At 31.7% G+C, this 27,776-nt stretch overlaps 5 protein-coding genes across 7 annotated transcripts; 3 read left to right on the top strand and 2 right to left on the bottom strand.

Annotated features, from left to right (window-relative positions):
- Positions 1–3: 3 nt before the first annotated feature.
- On the top strand, positions 4–2,277 carry LOC17888219 (F-box protein At1g53790). 2 transcript variants are annotated; one of them, XM_006294210.2, is made up of 5 exons: positions 4–94; positions 199–1,375; positions 1,463–1,544; positions 1,826–1,858; positions 1,995–2,277. In XM_006294210.2, exons 2-5 carry the CDS (start codon positions 273–275, stop codon positions 2,058–2,060), a joined length of 1,284 nt encoding a protein of 427 aa, XP_006294272.1. In that variant the 5' UTR covers positions 4–94; positions 199–272; the 3' UTR covers positions 2,061–2,277. The 2 variants fall into 2 exon arrangements, with proteins under 2 accessions (XP_006294272.1, XP_023640152.1); XM_023784384.1 differs by lacking the exon at positions 4–94 and having other exon boundaries at positions 124–1,375.
- Positions 2,278–3,568: 1,291 nt separating this feature from the next.
- LOC17888039 (NDR1/HIN1-like protein 1) lies at positions 3,569–4,585 on the top strand. Its single transcript, XM_006295856.2, has 3 exons — positions 3,569–3,596; positions 3,943–4,106; positions 4,196–4,585. The coding sequence occupies exons 1-3, from the start codon at positions 3,569–3,571 to the stop codon at positions 4,583–4,585; spliced, it is 582 nt and encodes a 193-aa protein (XP_006295918.2).
- Positions 4,586–8,329: 3,744 nt separating this feature from the next.
- LOC111831232 (protein CLAVATA 3) lies at positions 8,330–8,915 on the top strand. The gene is made up of 3 exons (XM_023785205.1): positions 8,330–8,416; positions 8,514–8,560; positions 8,739–8,915. The coding sequence occupies exons 1-3, from the start codon at positions 8,350–8,352 to the stop codon at positions 8,913–8,915; spliced, it is 291 nt and encodes a 96-aa protein (XP_023640973.1). The 5' UTR covers positions 8,330–8,349.
- Positions 8,916–12,972: 4,057 nt separating this feature from the next.
- LOC17888896 (aluminum-activated malate transporter 7) lies at positions 12,973–15,966 on the bottom strand. The gene is made up of 6 exons (XM_023784913.1): positions 15,710–15,966; positions 15,354–15,494; positions 14,765–15,037; positions 13,956–14,077; positions 13,711–13,854; positions 12,973–13,555 (listed from the first exon to the last, which is right to left on the bottom strand). The coding sequence occupies exons 1-6, from the start codon at positions 15,909–15,911 to the stop codon at positions 13,052–13,054; spliced, it is 1,386 nt and encodes a 461-aa protein (XP_023640681.1). The 5' UTR covers positions 15,912–15,966; the 3' UTR covers positions 12,973–13,051.
- A 6,081-nt stretch (positions 15,967–22,047) lies between these two features.
- LOC17888408 (transcription factor LHW) lies at positions 22,048–25,962 on the bottom strand. 2 transcript variants are annotated; one of them, XM_006293753.2, is made up of 9 exons: positions 25,589–25,962; positions 25,318–25,498; positions 24,647–24,802; positions 24,375–24,558; positions 23,206–24,267; positions 23,012–23,113; positions 22,822–22,935; positions 22,607–22,732; positions 22,048–22,500 (listed from the first exon to the last, which is right to left on the bottom strand). In XM_006293753.2, exons 2-9 carry the CDS (start codon positions 25,410–25,412, stop codon positions 22,351–22,353), a joined length of 1,989 nt encoding a protein of 662 aa, XP_006293815.1. In that variant the 5' UTR covers positions 25,413–25,498; positions 25,589–25,962; the 3' UTR covers positions 22,048–22,350. The 2 variants fall into 2 exon arrangements, with proteins under 2 accessions (XP_006293815.1, XP_006293814.1); XM_006293752.2 differs by having other exon boundaries at positions 25,633–25,962.
- Positions 25,963–27,776: the final 1,814 nt, after the last annotated feature.

The raw sequence follows: 27,776 nt of genomic DNA, 5'->3' as shown, positions 1-27,776 counted from the left end.
TTTCCAAATTTAATCTTTTGACACTCTGATTTCCGATTTCTTCATCTCCGATAAGACACTCTGATTTCCGATTCCTTCGATTGGCTCTTTTGAGGTTCGTCTCTTTCGATTCTGCTCTAAGAATTTTGATTCCTATATTTGAATTTTTGATTCCTGGGTTTGATTTGTGATTTCATCATCTGTGATTTACTCATACAGTTGGTAGTTTGAATCTGCTCTTAGATATATCGAATCACTACAAAAGATTTGGCTCCTTCTTCTTCGTCTAAGCCATGAATGAACTCCCAAGCGATGTCCTAATGAACATTTTCTCAAGAGTTCCTGGAAAGTCAATAGCTAGGTTTCGTTGCGTATCAAAACTCTGGGAATCCATACTTAACCATCCTGATTTCTCCGAGTTTTACTTAGCTACATCTCATACTCGTCCACCTCTACTCTTCTTCACCTTAGAAGACAAAGACAACTTCTTCTTCTTCTCCTCACCTCACCCTCCACACGACGAGAACGCGTCCTCTCTTGTACCCTCCCGTTACCACATTCACCATAAGAACACTCCCACTACTCTTACAGCTTATCTTGCTTCACCACTTTGTGGATTCATCTGTCATCGTGATTGGGGAAGTCATGATTCCTTGGTTGTTTGTAACCCACTCACTGGAGAGTCCATACCCTTACCCAAAGTAAGTTTGAAGAGTAATAATACTCAGACAAGACCTTATCTTGGGTACGATCCGATCGAGAAACAGTTGAAAGTGTTGTGCATCAAGTCCGATAACCTCCCGTATCGGTGTGATGAGCATCAAGTCTTGACATTGGCTGAGAATGGAAAACGTTTGTGGAGAACGTTACAATGCAAACCACATTATCCTATATCTGATGGAATATGTATAGATGGTTCTTTGTATTATACAGCTGGGTTCGCTATGCGGACAAGGGTTTATGTAATAGTGTGCTTCGATGTTAGGTCTGAGGAGTTTAGCTTTATCAACATTGATGAAAGCATTTTGATGACTACTTCTTGTACTTTGATCAACTACAAGGGTAAATTAGGTGCACTTCGGTTTACATCTTTCTCTCCGAAGCGTTTTGAGTTATTGGTTTTACAAGATGCTGAGAAACATGTATGGTCCAGAGGTATCTACACATTGCCTCCTTTGCAGAAAAACATAGAAAAGAAAACACAGTTAGTTATCGTTGGTATGACTGGTGGAGGTGAAGTTGTCTTGGCACCGGCTTGTCTGGTAGACGGATTTTACGTTTATTACTTCAACCTTGAGTTCAAGAGCCTCAGTGGAGTTGACATACAAGGTTTTGGGATTTCTAAGCGTACGAGAGTTTACACCTCTCTCGACTATGCTGAGAATTTGAAACTTATGTAAGTGTTCAACTCTTGTTTTAAAGCTTTTTTAGTTTATTCTTTCAGTTGATTAGTGTCTTCTATATTCCACTCTTTTGTTCAAAGGACCGAGTATGCTAGAGGAGCCAACACATTTTCTCCGCAAGGGACGCTGTTTCAAGTCGAGTCTGCCACTGAAGCTAGCAAGGTAAACTTTTTATTAGGGAAAAGTTGAAGAAGTTAAGGGTTTCCCCTTGGAAAATGATTAGGTGTTGTCCTTGATAACATCGTTTGAGTCTGCCACTGAAGCTTGCTATGTTCTGTGGCCATTATGTATTAGTTTTTAGTAAGCTAGTTTTTCAATAAAAGGACAAATCACACATTTGGTGAAAGGAAAGAGGCAAATAGCAATACGGTACATTTTGTGAGTGTGATCAGCTTATATATGTGTATTCTAAACCGTGTTATCTTTCGTTGTTCACTATGCAGTTATCAGAGCCAACTTGTCAAACAAAGAGAAAGGTACAGCCAGTTACAGCGTATCTTGGAAACCCACTTGCGGTGCACATTTGTTGTGCCATTTGAGGATATTGATAATTTTCTTGTCTCCTTTAGAATGATCAACTTAACAGCTACCACTTGTAAATTATGTCTGCAGCTTTTCATGGCAAGGAATTGCACGGATTATTCCACAGCCGAATTGGTGGACACATTCATCTTTTAACTGATGGGACTGCGACAAACAATACATCTACTAAGATCTTCGATAGGATTTGCCTCCACTCTGAAAAAATATACCTAGGCAAAGCCAAGGATCGTTATTGGAAGTTCCATCATTTAAAAAGATTTCTCTAAATAACATTTAACCACAGCAAAGTTGTATTTAGTATTGTAGTTAAATTTAATTTATCATTACAATAAAATGCTCTTTATGGACTTAACACTGGTTCTGGTTTAGCAAAGTAACAGCTGAATCTATTAATATGAACACGATGATGCTTCTTCTTATTCTTATCCTTGTTCCAAAACTCCTCCAACGAAAACGGTGTAAAAATCTAAGGCCTTGTAGCTAAACTAAAGATGACCATTTTAATAGTGTCGCATATGTACTCATCTGTTTCTCTATTTGTATTATGTTTAACTACAATATGTTTCCAATTTCTTTTGAAAAAGTTAAAAAATGTTCTGCAAAAGAGAGTTGAAAGGTTTCTGAGTTTTGACTTTGCTCTCTCTCTCTCTCTCTCTAAATGTAGTAAGGCATATACTTGGGAGTTGCTCTGAACTTTTGATAACCTCTAACCACTTTGTTCACTGCGTTCAGGAAGTCGTCTCACTGCCTTTCTCCCAGCTCTGATTGCGTACAGCCCGGCTTCTATGCAGGAAATAATTGCTAGGATCCTAGTTTATATATGTCCTTTTCGTTTCTGTCTTTAACTCTTAAGTAGCTCAGGTTTAGGAATTGTGTCAAGCTAAGTTCGCTTAATCGTTAGATCACAAACTTATATTGTTACAACCTTGCTTCTGTATAGAAGTAAATTTCTTGTTTTAGTAGTGATTAGGAGATTAGCTTTTTGAACTCCTATCAGCTCTTTAACTTTGTTTTTCCATTTCTACTTCAACATTGGAAAAAATGTGGAATTTGGAGCGCGAAAAGAGGCAGAGACGCTCGAGGAGCCGAGAAAAGAAGGGAAAAGGAACGAGAAAAAGAGAAAATCACCTGAAAACGAAGTGTTGCCTGAATCTGGAGACATTGGATCAAGTGGTAAGAAAAGTGTGGAACCAAAAGCAGGGCAAACAACATATGTGAAGAAGATGGATTCAGAAAGCGACTCAACTATCAGAAGGCAGTAAAAACAAGTCCCAAAAGCCAGTACTGAGGATTCGATAGCGGCTGTAAAGAACGGTTTTTGGCTCGTAAGAAGGCAAAGATAGAAGAATCGTAGTGCAGCATTGTAGAATTCAGTTAAACAATGATTACTTATTAAACTACAGATGAATCACAGTTTCACCAAAATGTTATACTGTATATGAAACTGAAGTTGTATAAAATAGTTTTATTTGTGACTTAAATGTCTCTTATTTTTGTGGAACAACTTTGATGTATTCGATCTTTATGTCTTACATTTTCGTAATCAAAATTGCTCATAAGAAGGAAAAGATAGAAGAATCGTTGTGCAACATTGCAGAACCTTAGCAAATTAAAACGTTATATAGTATTGAAGTTGTAAAACTATGAATGCGATGTATGATCCATACACATGTATCAAAACCGCCGGAAATATAAAGAATGTTTCTATATTACATAACCAGAAACTAAAGCTAGGATATTTCTATTTATTCTACTTCTTAACAATTCCAGTTTCCCAATTTCGATATTTTTGTCTCTTTACAATTCTTGTTTATAGAACATTTCCAAAACCATATAACTCTCTCCACCCTCTTTAAGTTTTTCTATATAACTCTACGTTTCATATAGTTTACCCCAAAAACCACACAAAGAGGATTCACCAGAGCTTAAAGAAAAGAAACAACGATGAAGAAGAAGGAAGAAGCAAAAGAAGAAGGCGCAGCACCAAAATACAAAAGGATATGGGTTGCTTCTTCAGACAAAAGAAGAAGATGTATAATCTCCTTCGTCCCCGTTTTAGTTTTTCTCATAATCTGTCTCTTTGTACCTATCATCAGCTATGTAGTTATCCAACCTCGAGTTCCACGGTTCGTGCTCGAAGATCTCTACGTTGATTCCCACTCCAAAAACTCTAGTGTAATTGTAAGTATTCTCAAATTTTCCCTTTTTACTTGTTGAATAAGTTAAAGAAACCATTCTAACCCTAAAAATATGATTATTGGTTTCTCTAGGTGAAACTGTCATCGACCAACCCAAGCCACAATACCAGTGTTAACTACATTAATATGAATCTACACATACGAGTCCTAGGAGGGTTTGAGACAGAGAGAGTTTTCTTGGGAGGCACGTTTCAGCAGAAGCCACGCAGCACTAAGACTTGGGAAGCTGTTGTAGCGAAAAATAACGACACCGGAAACCCTACCGGGGCTTTTCTTGTGAGACACGGTGAGGCCAACGGTGATGTTATCGCGGATATGAAGATACAATGGAAGAGAGGGATCTTCTCGCCATTAAAGTTTGGTCTGCAAGTAACATGTCCGGTTTTGCTCAATTTGAAAGATTTAAGCTATGCAGATACCATACGAACGATGTCTACTTGCTCTCATCACTTTCAGTTTTGAAATCTTGATTCATAAAAAACATATATATGGTGGAGTTCTGAGGAAACTACTCTATTTTTAATATTGGAAAAGACTTTGGAAACCATTCTCTCTTTATTTTTACTTACTTTTTGATATGGTATGCACAATCTCTTCATCGTCCTTTACTCTCGTCTACAAAATTTAAGAAACTTTATTTTCTATGCTAATGTATTTTTATTACGGACTGAGAGAGATAAAGATCAAAAATACATCGAAGTTGATCACTACACTAGCTAGCTCCATGACAAGACTCGACACCATGGAGATTTTTCTAACGACTTGTTAGCCGTACATTCGCACGCTCGTATTAAATATAAGCCAACCGCGGATGTTAAGACCAACATTATTGGTGGGATTTTAGAGGTAAGATGATACATTCGCACACGGTGAGACCAACATTACCTCTAAAATCCCACCAATAATGTTGGTCTAAGAGGTTAGAGTTTAGCAAATTAAGTATTAAGATGATATATTAAACGTTTTCGATCTTGGTTCTCAACTATGAAACTATGGAAAACTACGAATGCAGTGAAGAACAAGTCGTTCTTAACAGAATAGACTAAAGCCAAATACTATGGTTAAGAGCCTGATTAATTATAGTAAACAAATTTCTCAAATATATTATTATTTTGAGTAATTTAATATTTTTGGATACATTAATTCGATTACATTTGTACTATAAATAACAACTAATATTTTAGTTTTTTTGGAATACTTTTAATATTTTGGATATTTCTTTTTTTAATACAAATATCTCAAGCTAAACTAAAATTTAAAAAATACTCAAATAAATTTAGCCCTCTTGTCGAAATAAAGGATACTTGATAGTTGAAACCATGAGGGAAGAATCTAATAAAAACTGTTATCCCAAAAGGTTTTACATTGCAATTTTGTATTCACTGGATTACCAAAATTAAATAATTATATTATATGCTTGCAGAATCTTACGCACTTTATATATATATATATACTTTTAACATTTTTTTTTTATGTTAGCTCTTAACTCAAGTAGGGTTGGGTATTAGCCAAATAAATTAACCAATGAACGTAAAAAAGATTAAAAATAAAAATCAGAATTGACCTTTGTGGCTTCTTCAATCAGTCTCTTGTCGCTTAACGTTACACTCGTCTTTTCTAGTTTTCTAATCTCTCTTACCCCTTCATTGCATCTTCCAGGCTGTTTCATCTTTCTTTGACATCACTGTATCGGTAACGATTCGACCACATATATAGACAGCGACATACTTAAATATTTTTATTACTTAACAGCAAGTTTTACAATACTTTATGGTGTTAGCTTTGATGTAAACAATTAAATACAAAAGCATAGTATAGATGGAATAAATTGGATTTATAAAATGCTAAATTTGTATCCATTAGGAGTGGTCAGATGGATATAACGTAAACACTCATTATTTAGATTCAGTATTAACTAAACATTTGATGTATGAAAGACCCTAACCCGAAATCTAAAAATTCATCGGAGAAAACATTTCGACGAGACTTCCGGCGAGAAATCAACTTACCAAAAACATACTTAAAAACATGCTTAAACCATTTCAAACACATTTATAACAAACATAACTCCATACAATCATTACTAAGAACACATTTACCTCAATGTGTTCCTTATAGATTTGGAGTCTCGGATCGACAATCATTCATCCGCGTCTTAATGCCCACGATCCAGCTTTCATAACTCCAAAGCTCACATTACCGAGCATCATCTTCCTCGTTCACCGATGACCATCCCTTATTGTTTCTTAGTCACACAACCAACCATCCCCAAGTGACAGAGTAAACAATAAGAGCTACCAAATTCAAAATTTGTTTAAAATTGGTGATGGATGAGATTGATCACAGCTAGGTTAAAGAGTGTTAAATTCAATAATTTCTATCTATATGTTTAACATGTAAAATTTGAATAATTGTAATGGTTAAAGTGAATAAATTAGTTTGTGTATCGAACGCTTTTTTATCTATATCTTATATTAGTGTGAATTAAAGAAAACAAAAAAAAAAAATTTTTTACCGTGGATTGGTTATGATTTATGAATCCTTTTTACGTAAAAGTAAATTCGATTTACAGCAAATTATTGTCCACTCAGAAAATAGAACAAATTAAACCATAGACGATCTAATTTATTTGACTTGTAACATCTTTTCGAACGTAATTCATTTTATTGTATGAAAAAAATATAATTATTATTACGTAAGAAAAAATATTTCCATGAAATTATAAATGGTGGTAAATCAGTAAATTAGTTAATCTAAAAAAAACAGTAAATTAGTTTAAGAAGTAATCGGCCCAAAAGAGTAAGCAACCGACGAAGCAAAACGGAATCTGAAAAACAAATTATTAAAAGGAGATCTGAAGTTATTTTATTTGGTATCATCGGACGGCTGAGATCTGATAACATCAGACTGACACGTGTCAGTAGTACTCCAGGTATCATTCTCTCTGCCTCAAGTGACATCAGCCGATGGTACCCTCGATACGGCGCCGTCAAAGGCTAATCCCTTTTAATTTAAATGTTTGTTTTGCCTGTAATAATAGATTTGGTCGATGTCAAAAAAATAAAAATAAAGATTTGGTGATGGATTTGATACTCTAATTAAATTTAAGGTAATGCCCATATTTTTTCAAGTTAATAGTACATGTAATGTAATTTTTATTTGTTTGGATATTTAGAAAGTGAAATACTTTTTAATATAATAATTTAATTTTTTCTTTCAAATATATCACAATTTTTTATTTTTTCTAAAACTAACACAAATTTTGATTTTTTCAAAAATATCATAAACATAAAAAAATTAATTTTGATGACGTATAGTTTTCTTTTATTATGTTTGGGTTGATTATTTATATTTAGGTTATAGTTTTTAGGGGTATGATTTAGTATTTAGAATTTAGAAATGAGTTTTGAATGTCAAAAAATTAAATCTTTTTTGTGGTATTTTTGATAAAATCATATTTTAATGGAATTTATGGAAAATAAACTTCATAATGATATTTTTGAAAAAGATTCATTTTATTGGTGTTTAGATAGAAAAATTCCCCTTTTGAAAATCCAAATTTTTTCAGCTCTAAGAAAAAGAAAAGGGTTATAAATATTTAATATAGTTATTGTTTATAAAAAAGTGGAGGAAAAAATGAAACTACACACTTAAAACATGGGTTTAAATATTGGTAATAATAGAGAAACACCATTGATATATTAATAACTATATGTGTAATGTGCAATAATGTGCTGTTCATGAAATTAAACATGTTAATTTTTTCACAAGGTTTATTATAATGCAAACTAACCTACTTGTCATCTGCTTACGATATTTATCATATCTATTAACATAAGTCCACATTAAACCACATATACATACATATTCGAGATTTATAAGTTGGGTCGCTAAAATCTCCAAATCTTGTGAAGGCTTAGGAAATAATTAGAAGTGGACCAGAACTTTGAAATCTAGTTATATATACTTTGAAATCTAGTTATATATACTATATATATACTAGAACATATAAATCATATAATATACAAAAGTAACCAACAAAATATACCTTTTCTAACAAATAAAATGATTTATGAAATAGATCCCATTCCTCCTCCATGTAGGCTTACGCTATAAATTGGACTGTCCCCTTCTCATTTCTTCACCACCGCAGTAAAGAAAAAAAAAGAAAACAAAACAGTTTATATCTTTCTCTCTATCTCTCTTGTTCAGTTTCTCTCTAAGTAATGGATTCATCAAGAAGTCTTGTGCTACTACTACTCTTCTGCCTCTTGTTCCTCCACGATGCTTCTGGTCTCTCACTCTCTCTTTCACTCTTCTAAAATCTCTATCACTCGTTCTTAGCTAGAACTATCATTTTAACTTGGTTTTGGTTTTATTATCTTACTAGATCTCACGCAAGCTCATGGCCACGTTACTTCACTTCCCACCCGCAAGGTTAGCTTCAACTTGTACTAGTACCTCTAAGTATATCATGTTCATACATATATGTAGTCCAAGTCCAACCACTGTTTCATCGCTTTAGTTTCCATGTTCTACACGCATATACATATCTAAGTACTATGGTGTGCAAGTGTCAGTATGAAATATATTGAAATGGTCTTTACTTTGGCAGATGATGATGATGAACAAGGGTAGTGAAACTGTAGGAGCAAATGAAGAGAAAGAAGAGAAGAAGATCAAAGGTTTAGGGCTAAATGAAGAGCTAAGGACCGTTCCTTCAGGACCTGACCCTTTGCACCATCATGTGAACCCACCAAGACAGCCAAGAAACCACTCTCTTCTCCCTTGATCTCACCTAGCTTGTTGCTTCTACTTATTTCTTAGTATTGTATATTATTAACTCTTCTGATGTTTTATCGGTTTTATCATCTGAGGAAACTTTTTCTTGTGTTTGTGATGTATTCAGCTTCGTTTGCTTAAGCTTTGTTTCATTAAACTGAATGTAAGATATGCACTACTTTTTGTTGCTCACCTTATCTCTCATATGATCATATAACGTTTCTATTTTACTCCATATAAGAAATTATGGTTTTAACGTATGAAAAGACAAGTATATATCTCTACAAGGCAATGTACCGTTGGGAGAATTTATGAGTACTTTTTGCAATTGTCAATGCAAATAATTAATAGAAGTGATAGTCATAATTAACCATACAATGATGATGATGATTTGATGATGTGGTGGTAAGAGATGCTAAACTAACAAATCGTGGCTTTGGGGCTATATAGCTAAGCTAGTGACAGGCAGTGTCAGTGTCAAAAAGATGACCATTTGGTGTACTCACAACTTCTACCGGAGGATGCAACTGGTGGAGGAAGAGCATCAAGAAGACGACACACATACTTGAAAAGGTTGTTGTTATGTAATAATAATGATATGAAAATATATATATTTGGTGATGGCGTAATAACAAACCTAGAGAGGTAATTATTATCCTTAATGATACCAAATCTATATGATACGATATTTTGTTTTTTTAAAAGAGTCTCTGACACTTTGAGATGTGACACTGGCGATTTCGCTCACGTACGTCACTACCTTTCCCACCTCAAATAACGCTTACGGCTTTATCCATTCATTTTTATATAATTTTAAGTTCTTTTTTTTTTTTTTTGTTCTTGCCAAATCTAATTGATTCTTACTAAATCGATGTAAAAAGAAGTATATAATTGTTGTCATAACAAGTTTATGTTCTTACAATTTGGATATTTCCTCCTATGTTATCCCAAGACTTCTTGTTTTAAAAAATTATCTAACTTTCTTTTGAATCGTATGAATTAGAATTTTATAACATATATCTTCACATAATACTTAGATAATTGAAAACCAGTTATTTCAAAGAAAAGAAATTGCTATAAAATGCTATAAGAAAATAGAAACAAGACCATTTCATAAAATATCTCATTTTAATTATTACTTCTAGAATTTAAAATTATTAAACGTACATACCAAGGTAATATTAAACTTTAAATTACCATATTGGTTTTTACAGAATTTGAAGAAAAAATTCCGTCATCAATGGTGTGAATGGTGATATAAAAATAAATTCAACTCAATTCATGAACTTTTTTTTATTTATCAAATATATATGCATGATATGTTGGATAATATGAAGATAATGTATTGGTGATTTGAATATATAAAACCATTCGTCGAGAGATTAAACGTCATATTCACGACCTGGTAATTTGCGTAGCTAAGAATAATTTTGAATAATTTTGTAAAATTTTGGTCTGAGGTATTTTTAATGATTTTAATAAGATACTTGTATGAGACATTTAAAATTTTACGAAAACAGTTCATAGATATGCTATATATTATTAATAATAATAAAAAATAAAAAATGTTATGCTAGTGGAAACTTTTTTTGACATGTTAATTTTAAATGTTTTACTATCAAATTTCAATAACTTCTTCAAGCTTTTTCATAATCATTTCATGTTTTCAGTAGTTCAAGAAAATCATGGAAAAAAAATCAACATTACCAACCAAACTATCATTTAATACCGTCAATGAAAAACAAATGTTAATAATTTCATATACTAACCCATCATCTCATTTTCATTTAAATAAAAGTTTCAATTATTTTGTTATTTTCATAATATTTGATTAAATTTAAGTTATTTCACCTTATTTTTTGTTGCTATCATTTAAATATATAAAATTGTTTTGCTTATGAGTTGCTGAAAATCAGAAACAAATTTATTGTTATTCATCGAAAAAAAAAAATTGAAAACAAATTGTTGTTAAAAAAAATTGAAAACAAATTGTTGTTATTCTATATTCATTAACAGTGTCAGTCAAATTTACATTAGCCATTAGCCAATATCTCATGTGATTTGGTTTTGGTCTAAGCTTTTGGAAATTTGGTGTTTCAGTTTTATAAAATTTTGTCGGAATTGGATCAGGTTTGGTTAGAAAACTAGTTAGGTGTTATTGGTTTGTGAGTTATATGGTGTTTTAATGACTTTAGATGTTATTCAATCAAGATTTTACTAAACTCTTTCGAAGTTTGGTGTTATTAGTTATTGATTTGTAAAAATTCATTCAAAATCTTCATAAATATGACGTTATTAGATTCAGAGTTTTACTAAGTCATTAAAAATTATGTGTTATTCAATTAAAACCGAGTTTGAGAAAACAAATCTGCCAAATGTAAATTGAGGTTTTAGACTGATTCGGTTTGAAAGAATTTTTCCATAACAGTACAAAGGCTTTTATGTCCACTAGAACACTGTTTGGTAGTGCAATGTGCATGGCAAATATAAACATAAAGGAGTCTACAACTATCACAATACATTAAAAATTCACGTCGACACTAATATACTTGTTCATAATTCAACCACGCTTACAAATGATATATCATCTCTTCTTTACACTTATATAATTCTTGATACTATGTTTCACAATCTACCCAAGAATTTCTTTTCTACAAGCCATGATCTCTTGATTCTCTGATGAAGCCTTGGTCACACATATCTAACGAGCTTTACGGGAGTTGTTAATATTTCTAACGAGCTTTAGGAGAGTTGTTGGTGACACACGTTTTACGCTTTTGCTACCAGATCTTCTGTCTTTGTCCTCCGTGAGTCCCTCAAACAATGGTGTTGGATTTGGAATTATCTTCAATTCATTTTGTAACGTTTCTAATGTCTAATTTTGATGTGATTGGAACGGTATTTAATTAATTGATTAAACATCTTGAATAATCAATTTCATGAAGAGAAGCTTTGTAAAGATTTGATAAAAATACAATAGATATCTTACTTTGTTTGTCCTCCTATTGAAGTAGATTTCTTGATTATTTGAGAAAAAATCGTACTATGTAATCATTTTTACAAGATTATTTTCATTAAGTATACCTAAGTTTCTCGGAACCTCGCCGTAGCAAATTCGGACATAAGTACCATAAGAACTTGTTAAAAATTTTATGTTTTCATTATTCGGATTAATTTCTTAACTGGGGTTCAAATCATTTTGTGTATTAACTTTGCGGATCACCATTATCGCTAAATTAATTATTTTAAACGCTTTCATTAATACTATTTTCAAATTATTCAAAACACTGAAATAATCTAAATGAATAATGGAATAAATTATAATACAAATACAAAGAAGACATATTCTAATATTAGCTTCATGTAATTCTTGAAATACACTATATATAGAGGGTTTATTCAATCATTGATTTGTAAATCTATATAGGATTTGAAATTTTTTGGTTTATTGGTTCATAGAATTTAATTGATTTGGAAATCCATACAAAAATCATGTGTTATTCAATTAATAAATAAATATCAAAATCAGGTGTCATTAATTCTATGATTTATAAATACTAGTTAAAATCCTATGTTATTTGTTTAGCGATTTATTTTTGGATTTCAAAATCCACAATATGTTTTAAATGGATTTGAAAATTAAAAATAGAAGGATTCAAATCCAAAGAACAAACATGTTTATTTTGGAATCCATGTGTATTGATTCTCATAATCAATGAAAATTTTCAAATCGTATATGGACTTACAAATCAATAAATTGATATTGAAAAAACTATATATGAATTTTAAATAACATATTTTACTCAAAAATTTAGTTATTCTAGTTTTCACTTTCAAATCTATTTACTAAAGTAGATTGTTAATGGGATTATATTTTTAATAACATGTAATACTTAAAAGGCATTTCTAGGAAATTTCATATAACATTAAAATTAGGTTCTAAAATGTACTTTCTCAAATCATAATATAGTAAGACTTCGATAAGTGATAATTTCACAACATATATTAAAATCAATAAAAATAATAATCAATCATTATGAATTCTTGTAGGTTTAATTATACCATTATCTACATTCTACAACATCACAAAGACATGTGTGACCACATGAAACACATCTTGGGTGTACATGTGTATCACCAACGTCTTCATGTTTCCCCATGGTTCGAAACCTCTTTCATCTTGCGACTATCATTTTTTGATGTGTCATCATCATTACCATCATCTTCAATAATTGTGATCACATGATCATCATCATGACATTTGATCGGCCGGACACTAACAATACTTTTGGCACTTGTTTTCTCGGGTAACAAATTAGGTCGTTCAATCTTGTTCTTAAACTTTGCAGCGGATGCTAGTTCATGTAAGGATTCCAAGATTTTCTCAGTCAGATTAATGATATCGATGAGTAAAGAGATCGCGGTCAGAAGTGAGATCAGTTCTAGTGGCTCAACTTCTTTCAAGATGCCTGAATTAAGCAAGTTGGTAAGAGATTTGCATGCAGATCGTGCGTTTTGAACATGGAGTTCACAAGAAGATGGTTTGGTCATGTTCTTTAACGACATTGACATTTCTTTCATCGCTTTGCCAGATTCCAAACTCATTCTTCTCAATGGTTCTCGTAGTTTCTTTTTTATATCAATTGATACCTAATAAGTTATAACAAAAGGATGATTCAATAAGGTTTCAAGATAGATAGATAAGAATTATTAATTTAGACAAATTAAGTTGCATATGACACATTATATATGCATCAAGAACATGATTTTAATTTCGATTTTACGACGATTTAGTGAGTTAATACCTTAGTATCATCATTAAGATATGAATTGAGAGCATGGATACGGTAAGCACATTGTCGGATTAGTTCACCAAGAGCTAGATATTGTTTCCAAGGGTGTCGGAATCTGAATTGGCCGTGACCAGGTTCCCATTTTGCAAAATTAGCCTATACAAGAAAACGACAAAAAAATACATGGTGGAATGAGATGTAGTGGTGAGAATAAAGCAAGAAGTGAAAATTTTCAGGGTTCACCATTCACCACTAACCAAAGATTCTTCATTGCTTTTTGAGTTGAGAACACTTTTATAGTTGTCAAAATCATTTTTTCGTTTGTCAACCTCTTTGGTGTCATCATTTCCTACAGCTTCACAATACTTGTCCCCAAAACCTGCCAAACTCTAATTTTTATTTTTCTTGATAGTAAGAGAATAAATATTAAATTTCATATCATAGTTGAAATACAATGTCATATATATTTGGAATTTAAATAAATATTAAAATACATAGGAAAAAATATATTTTGATTTCAACTTTGTAAACTATTTCTTAAAAAGTAACATAGCTGATTGAAAATTTCATTATACCAAAATTTTAAAATACCTAGAAAATAAATATTTTTATGTCAACTTTGTAAACTATTTCTTAAAAATTTGCATTCAATCATGGAAATTGTTTATAAATTTAAGTGTGGTTGACACTTGACAGAAAAAAAATTTACAATATTCAAAAAAATGAAAATGTCAACCGCTATATATATATATATTTCTTTTCATAAGTATATCAAATGTCATTCCATGAAATTATTTTTTAACATCTTTACAAATAAAGAGTTACCAAGGAAACATAAATCTCTAACATGTTTATATTTGTTAAAGATCATTATCAAAAATATCCTTATCAGTCACACAATCACCACACAAAATAGAAGCAAGTATGATAAAACTTGAAAACTTTTCCAACGAGAAAGAAGCATGACCAAGTGGCAAAACACCTACCAAGCAAACCAACCTTAAAAAAAAAGTTATACACTTCAAATCAGAAATAATAAAACATGATGAAAGGGAGATATAAATACCTAACAAGAAAAAGGAAAGTTTCTCTAAGTTAGAGGCTAGGAGTGAATGAAGATCTTGGCCAGCCCAAACAGGACAGACAAAGATGGAGATCAGGACACAACTAAGTCCTCCGATGATCACTGTTGAGATTCTCTTATGGGTCAGCATTAGAACCTGTTCTTCTCTAAACCCCGACACTGATATCAACGCAAAGGTGAGTATGAATATCAATAGACTGTAATCGTATCTCGCCTTCACCCGTGGGAAGAACCTCACAAACGTTGACAACGCAGCTATATATAACACCCAACCAAAGAAAAAAAAAAAAAAACATTAGTCCGAGTACTGATCAAACTCTAATTAGAGTTATAACTTTTACATTTTCTGGTACGTTACATATAAAATATATACTTCAAGACTCAGTTCTTGTGTTTATATACAACTATACAAGATACTAAAGTTATAGTTTCATTTGAAAAGTAAAATGTTACATATCTTTCGTTTTTTTAACCGCTTAACTATATATTTACAAAAACATATACATATATATAAGACTTAGTCGTCCTTATGGTTATACATATAAGACTTAGTTGGTATATATTAATATACCTTGTACAAAGACAAAGATTGCGAGAAGAATGGGTTCTCCTGTTGCACCGGACATGCTAGCCAAGTGATGAGCTCCGATACCAAGCCCTCCGGCGAATAGTGTTGCCGCCACTCTGTTAAGTCCTTTACCAAGCGTGGCCCCTGCATATAGATGTACACACATGACACACCAACTAAGTTTGTTATACACAAGATAATCATGAAGTCTTTAACTATAACAAGTGATCATGATGCATGTTGTTATCCAAACTTTGGTTCTTGTAATATTTACGTGTTGCATGGCATGCATGCAACGATCATGAAGGGTTTAATTATAAATAACAAGAAGCTTAAAGTAAAAGAATACGAAGACGGACCAACAGAGAACTCGAAGACAACAACAACCGTCATAACAGCCCACATTGCATTAACACCGAAGCTGTCGTAGAGAGGTTGGTAATAATAGAAAGAAGAGACTAAGGCAAGAACCAGACCAACTTTAAACGAGTGAACAACTCTCCTCGGGTCTTCTTTTGCCACTCTTCTCCCTTCTCTCACAATCTCTCTCACTTTTTCCATATCTGTCGATTTGTCTCAACAAACCTTTTTGATTATCAGTTGTTAGAGAGAGAGAGATAGGGAGAGGGAGAGTATATATGAGAGATGTTTGTGTGTTTAGGCTTTATCACATGTTATCATGATGAAGTATATTTATAAGGAGAATGTAACGAGAGAATCTGATGAACACCTTATAAATTAAAATGATATTAAATTATGTATATCTTGGCTTTTGTAGACCACTTATCAAAAGAAAAATATCATGTATCAAAAGAAACCTATATATATCACGTGTTTTCTTTAATTAATTTTTGGGTATTAATATATAAAATATTGGCTTTTATATTATATTTTAATCAAAAACATATTACTTTTTTGTTGTTGTTAGGATAGCTAGTTCTTTAAATGAATAAATATGGGTTTCTATTTTTCTAGTATCAATCTCATTTCATTTCCATCTCCATGATTAACACAAAAGATAATTTTCATAATAGTAAATGTTGTTAAAATAAATGCACACTACTATTAATTCATGAAAAAATAAGTTCTCAAATTCTTATGTATAGATTGAAATAAAATTAAACAAAGGGATCAATATTCATACTTTGCTATTATTGGGAAAATTTAAAATAAAAATAATAAAACACAACATAAAACCAGCTACATAAAAATAATGCTCGTTATTTCTTAATGTAATATCAAAATTTTGGCAATATCCGACTTTACGGTCACTGAATACCATGCATTATTTCATTAAAAGTATTTATGTGTATATATATATATATATATATATGTATTAAATTGCAACGGGCAAATCCAACGAATCAATTCGAACCGGCTATATACGCCGAAAATTCTCGATGACCCCTAAAATATTTCTTGATATAAAACACTGGTCATTTGCTTTCAACAAACCGTTGACAGACATTTTTCTTTGAAAATTTTGAAGAAATTTCCAACGGATTACAATTTTTCGAAGAGTTTATGAGAAACTTTTTCTCGTTAGAACTCCCTAGGAAAATTCTTGAAAATCTTTCGGAAAACCGCTAAAACTTTTCTTAAGATTTTTTTCCCTTGAAGATGGACTTGCTTTCTTGTAGTGCCAGCTTTTAATCTGTTACGTAAATATAGAATTTTTAGAGATTTATTTCTAGTTGTATGTAATATATAATATCATAAAACAATACTTGATCAGGTACTCTGACACAATTGGGAATTAGTAATGTAGAATCCACATGCCGACATGGGCTGATGCACATATTACTTGATCACTGATCACTGATCATGTATAGTGAGCTTAATCCTCCTAAATATATTTTTTCTCACCAAATTTGGCATATTCTAAGGCTGAAGGTTCTGGGTGATTCTTCGTTCCTGGGCTTAATTAGCCAGTTAAGCTCTTTTTTCCTTGTTTTGTTTTTACATCTCTCTTATATTTTAACTCTTGCATCATATATAGACAAAACCCTAAAACCTGATCTTCACTATATATATATAGAGTCATAATCCTACATTATGTTTTCAACTCACTTTGGCATTTTGTGAGTCATATTATATATATAACTTAACTATGTAAATGATGTTCGTGAAAGTATAGTGTCATTTTGTATTCATAGCATATATATAGAGAGGTTGTACAATCAAGGACCATGGTAAGCATCTAATTTCAAGTTGGTGTTAACCTCACTAAGTTAGCTCAACTTGTAGCCTCTACTTCTCTAATCCATACCCAAATGAAGAAAAAAAGTGATTTCACTATTTTCAACTCGTCAAATTATTAAGTTTTAGAACTAATTCATCCATATGATGATCCCTTAAGAAAATCTTAATTATAGACTATAGCTTAGTGTGAAAACAAGCCTCATAAACTCTCTTTATTATATCAAATTATATTGCTATAGGAGTTCATTCTACGAATGACGACCACTAAAATTCTTATAATCTCCATTTGGATTACGACATGTGATAAAGTAGATGAGTTGTCTCTTTGCCACATTCTAAAATTATATACTTACCCAACTTCTTATCAAATCGATTTGGTATGTGGTAATGGGAAACAGAACCACAAGTTGTCCTATAAAGAAATAAGTATATAGTGCATGCATGTCCTTATATATATATCATGAAGTTTCTATCCTACTTCCTATTAAACCACTTTTGTTTATATCTTTTATATATTTTTTCCTAACTCATTAATCAAAACATCTTTATACTAGTGTTTATCTAGTTTTGCATGCGGTAACGAGGATTAGAGAGGGTTTAATTTCAACCTTAAAGAGTATAGTTTGTAAAAAAAGCAAAAGATATGATTTGGTAACAGCTAAATGTCATTGACTCTATATAGCTTTGGTTACATGATTTGATGGTTTTGTACTTACAATTTAAACCAAGTGGCGCAATAAGATGGTGACATGGAAAATGCAAGTGCTGACTCACCCGCACTCACTATCTATTGTGTATGTTGTAATAAGGAATCAAACTCCAATATCATTTTTTCTTCCTCTTTCATAAGTTGATGTGTTGATCAGTTTCAGCCTCAAATCATTCTTTATATTTTTTGTTTCTAAAGTTATAGTTTACACATCTCATTAATGACTCAATAGATAAATAACAAACTCACAAGATATATGAACAAGGAGCTAATTAAGAGAGTCAACAAGATTATAAAGTTGTGATGTATACAGTCGTAGGTGGGATGAACCATATACTTCCCTTATTATACACTCCGTACATAAATTAGCTTTGTGATGTTTCGAAAGCTATCTCCAATGAATTAACAGTCTTTAGACTAAGAAAATTGGATGTATACTATCTATGATGTTGTTAAATCAAATAATTGTCTCTTTATGCCATTGCTGAGATGAACATATTAACCAAGTCGCTTTGGTCCAATAGTAAAGGAAAGTACGTTCCACCATCTTGTTTCCAGGAACATTGGCTTTGGAGGTTCGAGAATTAACATAGTTTCTCCTGGCTCCGTAGAACAACATCTTCTAGTAGAATTAGTGTCTATAGCTACTCTAAAACAAAACCTTGAAAGAACTTGACACTAGGTAGTCCAAGAAAATAAAAGCGTAAGGAACATAGATCCTTGATGTTGAACTACCTACGTAAAACAACCAATAAGAGATTTCAAATCAATATAGTTCTGGTGATAACAACATAAGCAAGAAACATGAATCATTGCTTTTTAACAAACAAGGTAGTATCAACCCAAAGACTATGTGAAACCATAAACAAGACATATTAAAAGATTAGATTTGTCGTCGTGAATCTTGTTTCAACCTAATAAAGAGTGACTTATACCGTCTATAAACAAGATTTGTCTTAGTATCACTCACCATCCATGATTAAATTGCCGATTTTAACAACATTAAACTGATTTAGAGTGTCAACATGTAAATGATAAATGGGGTAAGAATAATTGCTTTACTGCTATAACAGTAATACAGTATATAGATATAAATAGTACTATTTTTTTCTTTGCTTCTGATTTACTCTACAAGCTATAGAAAAAAAATATCAATGAAGTAAGAAAAGTTTGGTATTATTAAAAACCATTAATCATGTTGACTGATTCTGATAAATTTTTATGATTCTTAAACTAAATAAATACTCCCTCTGTTTCATTATAAGTGACGTTTTAGCCAATTTTTTTTTGTTTTAGTATAAGTGATGTTTTCAATTTTCTATGCAAACATTTAATATATTTAATATTTTTTAACCAATTATATTTTACATCATATTTTCTTATTGGTTGAATTCATATTAGTTACTGATGTTTTTATGGAAAATGGGTAAGTTATATGTTTTATTAATTAGTGTGTCAAAACCTTAAACATCACTTATAATGGAACATAGAGAGTATAAGTTAACTGATTATAAATCAATGAGATCTAATTATTCTGGGGTTACTAAACATACAAGATACAAGTATTAATCAGTAAACTGTATCCCCAGGCTCCATCCTTGAGTGGAAGGAGCTCAAAGATGGTGACCATTGTGTAGTAGATGGTAACGATCAATACGACCATTTAACGATTAAAAGCCGAAACATATGATTTTCTCATATATGTTCTAAGTCTCAAATCATGAGGAGTAAAGTTTTTTTTATATATAAGATTGAATTAGTGAAAATATATATTTGATATCATTTTTAAAATATATTCTCTATGTTTCACAAAGAAGATTATTCAGATATGTTTAACACAAATTAAGAAAACTATATGAAATTCTGTTATATCTCTTACAAACACACTTCAATAATTTTCTTTCTAATTAATAAGTTGAAAGACATTCAATTATATTCTCTTTTAACTAAAATTTAGCTCATACTTTAATTTAGCTAAAAAGATTATTACAATTTTTGTTGTTGTTGTTGTTGTATGGATCCTCCCCAATATTGGATTTTTGAACTTTTTACTTTTATATTGTGAATGATTTAATCCTTGGTCTTATATAACTTAATCAGAATGAAAAACAAACAATCACATTTTTATCTATAAACATCTAATTTTTCTTAGCCTAATCTAATCTACTCATATAATAAAAGAATTTGAGATCTTTGTTCATTATTTTTAACCTCCAAACAAGACAAATCAATGAATCATGCTATATCCTTTAAGAAATTTGGGGGAATTTCAAAAATACCCCTTTTCATATACCTCTTTTTAAAAATACCCCATTTTCAAACTTTATCAAAAAACTCAGTAAAAATGTTGAAATTTATCCAAATATGTGTGTAAGCTGACAAAATATATACATAAATTACCTTTATATGTGTATAAAACTTTATATACCTTTCATAAATAGCGTAAAAATAAATTATAAAAACCTTATAAAAACCTTATAAAAACCGTATAAACCCTTTTAAAACCTTTTAAAAACCTTATAAAACTTATAAAAACGATTTAAAACTATTTAAAACTATTTAAAACATTTTAAAATATTTGTATCGAATCTCCCAGTAATAGTTATTATATAGAAGTACCTTATAAACTATATAAAACTCTATAATCTTTTATATTTAAAAAAGGGTATTTTTGAAAATGGATAGATAAATAGGGTATTTTTAAAAAGAGGTACACCAAAAGAGGTATTTCTCAAAAATTCTCAAGAAATTTTAATAGTCGTATCTATTTATATTCATATTTACCCATAAACTGTATAAGATACTATAATATATACAACTTGCGGTTAATTTCCACAACTGAAAAAAAGTGCACACTGTATATTAGTATAAAGGAAAAAAGAAGAATATACAACATCTGTAGCCTAGTGGGAAAATTATCTCTCTACTAGACTGTAGATAAAAGTATTCTTGGAAGCATATTTCAAAAGTGATGAAGAAAATTGAAGGGCCCAAGAAAATGAATTTGTGTGAAATCATAATAATGTGCTGTCGATTAAACCCATCATAATCTCTAGAGTGGAGGAGAAGGCTAAAGCAGGACAACAAAGATGTTCATGGCCACCTTTTGCAGCAAAGTTTATGTACCTCAAAAGGGTAAAATAATAAAGCATATATTGAGACAACAAACAAAAACATAACATAGTTTTTTAAATTTGTATCCTCCAAAATTTAGGATTCGAATGGTTGCAACGATTGAGGCGGACAAATATGTTCTATAAATTAGATCGCTTTTTATTTACCATTCATTGTATATATTTTGTAATGATGCGGTTCTACAAAAATAAAAGAAAACTGCTGTGGATCAACTACATACCACTTTTACATACAACTGGAATTGGTTTATGACGGAAAATAAACGGACTAAACCGCTAACTGTTGTAACCATTCAAAATCTTAGACTAATTTTGATCCACTAATCTATATGAGAAATTGTAAAACTTAGGAATGGATTAAGACATCCATTAGATATAATAATTAAGGCTGTTAACTAAAGTATTATTTAACAACTAACCATTATTAGCTTTTTATTCTAGGCCTCCCATTTTTTAATAAAGAGTAGAGTTTATTGAAAGAAGAGCTTCTTGTTTTTTTTTTTTTTAATAATAAGCTAATTATATACATAGAGTTACTACTAATCAAAGTAACATAAAGTTACTTGTAACATGTGAAAGCTTTTGTTGTCTACTGTTAAAGCTGTTCATGATGGACCGGTTCTTTCACCGGTTTCGAAATCCGTGAGAACTCTTACTGGTTGAGAATAATTTCAACTTAAAAAAATTTACAAGTCCAAAACATAAAATTAAAAAGTGAACAAAAAAAAAATCCACACAAAATGATAGATAATTCCCAAAAATCGCAAAATGTACAAACAAAAAGTACAAAAAAAGAGTGGAAACAAAAAAAAAACACTTAGAAATAATTCCATCTTTGTTTTCAGACTGACTTGTTTTAAGTTAGTCATAGCGAGCCTAAGTCCTTGAGAGCGGTCCGCTCGTAACCTCTATATGAATTTTAACCAATCCGGTACGGTTTAGAATTTGTGTTGGTTTACATTGAACAGCCACCAGTAACCGGTAGAGGCATTGTAGCTTTGATACCATCCAAAATAGTCTTAGAGTTGCCTCCACATTTCATTGTTTGCTCCAAGATATTCACTAGTTGCATAAAGATTTCCATTCTTGTCACGTCTCGATTCGCCTATAATGCAATTTGTATCGCGGTTTTGGTTAAATCAAGACACATTCTAACACAAATTCTAATGTTTCCAAGCTAAATAAACTTGTAACTTATGATATGTATGTACCTCGACAGTGAAGCGAGCCCAAATCTTGTCTATTCGAGTTTCGATGACACCCTTCAAGATCGTTAAACCTAAGCTTCTGATCCAATCAGCGATTTCTAGGAAGAATCCTCGTTGTTCGCATAACATCTGTCGCGTAAAAATGGAAACGGATTTGATGAAAACCAAGACCATGAATGGTTTTCTTTGAAAGCATTTAGAAGGTAGCAATGTGTTACCTCAACTTGGAAAATGCGAGGCGGGTTTATATCCTCTACGACAATTGGACACACCATAGACTTTGACCCAACTTCAAATGCCCATGTTGCTCCTCCACCTTCCTCTTTCATAACCTTTATAACAAGAAAACTAAATGTCAGAACAAACAAGAATCCAGCATAGATACCAAAATATAATTATTCGTTTTACCTTGGATTCCCCGGTTTGTTTCAGCTTATCAGCATGCTTCGAGACATTTTGCAAGAAGAGCATGTGCTTTATTGTACGTTCAAGGAGTGCATCAATGCTACACTGTTAATCAAAAACCACATTTACTACTTGTTAGTAATAATCTTTCTAAGGGACTGCTTAATTTCGCCAGAACAGATAATTTTTTCACTTACTTTTGCACCGTTTGGTATGATTTCACGCAACTCCTTGACACGATCTTGAATCATCTGGCGATCTTTAGGCCTTGGTCTTGGGTTCTCTCCTGGTTTAAGCCTTTTACGGTTGTTAGCCGGTTTTGCAGTTTCATTCTTATTCATCATCCTTGGACTGTCCTCGCGCTTCAAGCTGTGCGCTTGCTCAACCCAAGAACTGATCTGAGACCCGTAGACTGATGATGGCCCCGCTGCTTGCCTGTTTTTCTTCTCAAATAACTGGTTACCTTGAGGACTACTATGAGATGGCGTGGTAACCGAAGAATTACTAACTTTAGTCAAAGTGGTTTTGCAAGACTCAGATGTTTCATCCGAGATCTGCTTTGTGGAGGAGCAAGCACCCGAGACCACAGCATCTAACAGATGATCTGTTCCTGAAAGTTCATACCCCGAAGAGCCAAACTCAGGATCCATTTCTTGAATGATCCTAAAGTCAGATAACTCCCTAGTGAGCACTTCTGTTCTCATCTGTGAAACCCCCCAACTGTTGTCACAACCTTTATTCTTATCATCCAAACCCAACATATCGAACAAGTCATCGCTTCCAAGCGAGCGTTTGGAACTGATGTCATCACACTGGATTTGTTGCCCTGCTGCATCCACATTAGACATACAAGAGAAGTTTTGATTCAGCCATGCATCTGGATTCGAGGGTACTGCAACTTCCGGAGCTGGTATATAACCCATTGTATTTTGCCATCCTCCATCATTTCTCTCTCTCATATTTGCTTGGTTGATCTGTTCATCCACGAGATTAGAGGGAGCTTCTTCAACCATTTGATCATCTCGATGATCTGATGATCCAGTGGAGTTGAAATGTGGTTTGCTAGTTTCAGCTACAAAAGCCGATGATTGGAGAATCTTGTGTCCTTGAGAAGGTACCATCCGGGACACTGGCACACCAATAAAATCAGCAGCAGGTTCATATGTTCTGTAATTTTCAGATAAGAGAGCTCCAGGAACACATCCTAGTTGCAGTATAAGACCCTTCACATCATTCACAAACCCCAAGTTCTCCATAATCTGAACACAAAACAGTTTACAATTTAGTTAAGAAACAAGAGTCTTTCTTTACACAACAATGTAACTTGTAAGACTTAAAGAATAAAGCATGTCACAAACTAACTTACAGGCAGAGAGGAGCCGAGTTGAACAACACCATGAGGAACAACAGGAAAAACTGCAACAGTCTGAATACCAGCAGAGAATTGGAGAAGCATCTCATTTATAACCTCAGGTGGATGAACATCGCGGTTGAAACTATTAGCTAGAATCCATTGATGATGTCCAGTAAAAGCAGCTCGGCCAACTAACCTGTTAAAACACCAGTACATTAATCCCAAGTGAGCTACTCAGACCATCATCATAATCATAAACACTTCACAAGTACACAGATACATACCCTTCACCGACTAAAATGATTCGATTGTTCAACATCATCCTATTTGTAAGTAACTGAACTTTATCATTCCCTTGTGTATCAACACCAAGTCCACACACTCTTCTTGGATGTGAGCTAGATGCAGTTTCATTATAACATTCCTCCCAAATCAACAAGCTGCACAAAGAAACAAAAACACATCCAAATTTTTTCTTAAGTATATGATTAAAAAAGATGACACACACACACGACAAAAAGATGCAACAATGGTTAAGTTAGAATACAAGAAAAAGACGATTTTACAAAAGATTTTGAGCTAAACAAAGACAAAACGAACAAGACAAACTGAAATGACATGAAAGTTAAGAACTTTGAACTCTTTTTAGACAATTCATTAACCAAAGTGAAAAGGATATGGCTTTTTTTTTTTTTTTTTTTGACTAAACAACAACTACAAATCGAAAGATTCTTTAAGACAAACAAGATCAAACCAAACACAAAACTCCAAGAAATCAGGGAAAAACAGAGATAAATAATTCTTAGTCATCCTCGAGATCTGAGTTTTATCAAAAATTCTTTAAAACTAACAAACATGTCTCAAAAAAATCTGACTGAATAAAGCTTTTCATTCAAAACTTTTGTCACATCTAAGAGACAGAACAAGAACAGTTAAGAGAATGAGAGAGTGTTACCTAGAATTTTGACAACCAATCTTCCAAAAAACAGCATAAGACCATTGATTATTAACACACATAGACCTCAAAGCTTCTCTTAACAAAACCCCCATAGCTTCTTTCTTCTCTTTACTCTTTCAACTCTCACTTCAGCTCCAACAAGAACTAATCTTTTCACTTACAACAGTGCAATTTCAAACTGCCCAGAAGATAAAAATCAAAACTTTAAACTTCAAAACCAAAAAGAACAAAACATTCTAACAATATATGAAAAACCCATTAATATTACATTAAGAAGATTTGAGGAAAATGGATTTTGAACAAAGGACTAACTTCCACGGCAAGATCCTCTTCCAGCTTGTTTTGTTCGAAGTCCTCCACTTTGTTTTCTCTCAGGATCTAAACTAAAAGCGATCATACTCCGACATGCCATTACTTCTTGTAATAATAAAGAAACGAAAAGAAAAAAGAAACTTCAAGAAAAAAAAAACCCAGAAAGGTTTGGTTTTTTCTTCTTTCTTCTTCACAAGATACTCCAAGCTTCAAGCTTTAAGATTCCAGTAACACCAGCCATTGATACACACAGAGCTTATCAAAGAAAATTTAAAGAAGAAGAAGAAGAAGAAATCTTTGTTTCTCTCTTTATTATTTTTTTTCTCTAGTTCTTGGTGAAAAATAAAAAAAAAGTAATGAAAATGGGGGAAAAGGTACTGTCTTAAAAACAAAGAAGACGATGAATTCGAGAAAGGGTATTGATGTTTAGTAGAAATTACAGGATTGTGCCACTGAGTGGGGTAGTCGAAGTCTTTTGTCTTTTTCCGATGGTGGTATGACGAATAATTTAATTTTTTTTTTTTTCGTGAGAGGTAATATCCTAAAAGTTTTGTTTTTAGATAAAAACAAAATAGATAAAAGGAAATAAAGAAAAAAGTGTTTTATATAAATATTTTTTTTTTTTTACAAGATTATAATTTAGAGGATTTGTGTACTTTGTTGTTGGTAGCTAATAAATATTTTCTTTTTTGTTATTGCTTCCCGTACACACACAAAGTCACATAAGTTCAATGTGTTTAAAATTTGGATTATTCTAATATAATATGTATTAGTTATATGTGTTTTTCTAAGGAAATTTTTAGAATTTAACACATTGTTTAATTAATATACAGTTTATGAAGATGAATCACTAGATAATCGTTGCAAACAACTTTCAAAACAATGGATTTAGATTTAGTTATTTTCTTGGCTTTTAAAAAATATTTTCAGAGATAGATTAGGTATTTCAGTGGGAAAAATCAAAGTCATCTTAAATTTCTTTTAGTGATAAGTCTAAATGATCATAAACGAAATGAATTAGAAGTTGGCGAAATATTGGTAGTTTATATAATTTTTTCGTTAAAGATTTAATAGTTAATGAATTAGAAGTTGGTGAATTATTGGTAGTTTATATTTTTTTTTCGTCAAGAAATTTGAAACTATTAAGTTTTTATAAGAGAGTTTTAGCCAAATCAAATCGGAAGATTTTGGTGCAGATCTACAACAAAAATAAATATGCAGTTAAGTGCGTATTGCTAAATTGAAGGTTGTCTTGACTATGTGGATCTAACTAAATCAGTTGAAGATATATGTATTCACTATAATTTGGATATTTTTTGTATTATTTTTTACTAACCATATTTAATGTTTGGATTATTTATTGATATGATTTAAGAGTCGATTATATTTGTGTCGCGAATGGAAAAAACTTTTTTATATTAATACCCCTTATACCTTCTTTATGTCATTATATGCAAGAGAAAGAAGTTAATAAATAGAATTTTTTAAGCGGTCCGATCTACAAGTGGTAAGTAGTGTCTAACCTTATTTTTGTGAAGTTTTGGTGAGAATGTGTATGAATTTTACTTTTTGTAGTAGAAGGCTTTGTTTTTTGCTAGTATCTAGTTTGTATATTGTATATTAATTTTAAGAGAAAAAAAAAAGATAATGAAAGGGAAGTGAGAATCGATTATTTTATAAGAACTCATTCAACACATAAGTCAGTTTATTCACTTAAACACACATTCTTAAAATTCGATCAAACTGGTATTAAAGAAAGAAAACACATGAACAGAATTTTGAAATATCAGTGAAATTACTTTACTAATATATGTTGCATGCAATCTTAGCTATTGATTATTTCAATGGTGCATATTTATTTAAGAGAAAACTAAAATGTAAGCATCATAGTTAAATTTTATATATTTGATATTAAAAAAAAAAACTCAACTCATGGTACATGGATAAACAACCAAACGAGGTATAGATAAATCTTGCGCTTCTATAAACATCTTCCACAAAGTAGTTTGCTCCTAGTCGTTTAAAAACCAAACCCTTAAAGGCTTTAAAAAAACACATACACATCATAAGCATGGTAAGAAAAAAAAACCACAAGCCTCTCAAGAATGTACACACAAATAAAATCATTGCTTTGACTAAGCTAA

This window comes from Capsella rubella, unplaced genomic scaffold, assembly GCF_000375325.1.
Source record: "Capsella rubella cultivar Monte Gargano unplaced genomic scaffold, Caprub1_0 scaffold_4, whole genome shotgun sequence".
NCBI lineage: Eukaryota > Viridiplantae > Streptophyta > Magnoliopsida > Brassicales > Brassicaceae > Capsella > Capsella rubella.
Note: the sequence above shows the minus strand (reverse complement) of the source record. Positions and strands in the feature narration are given on the sequence as shown.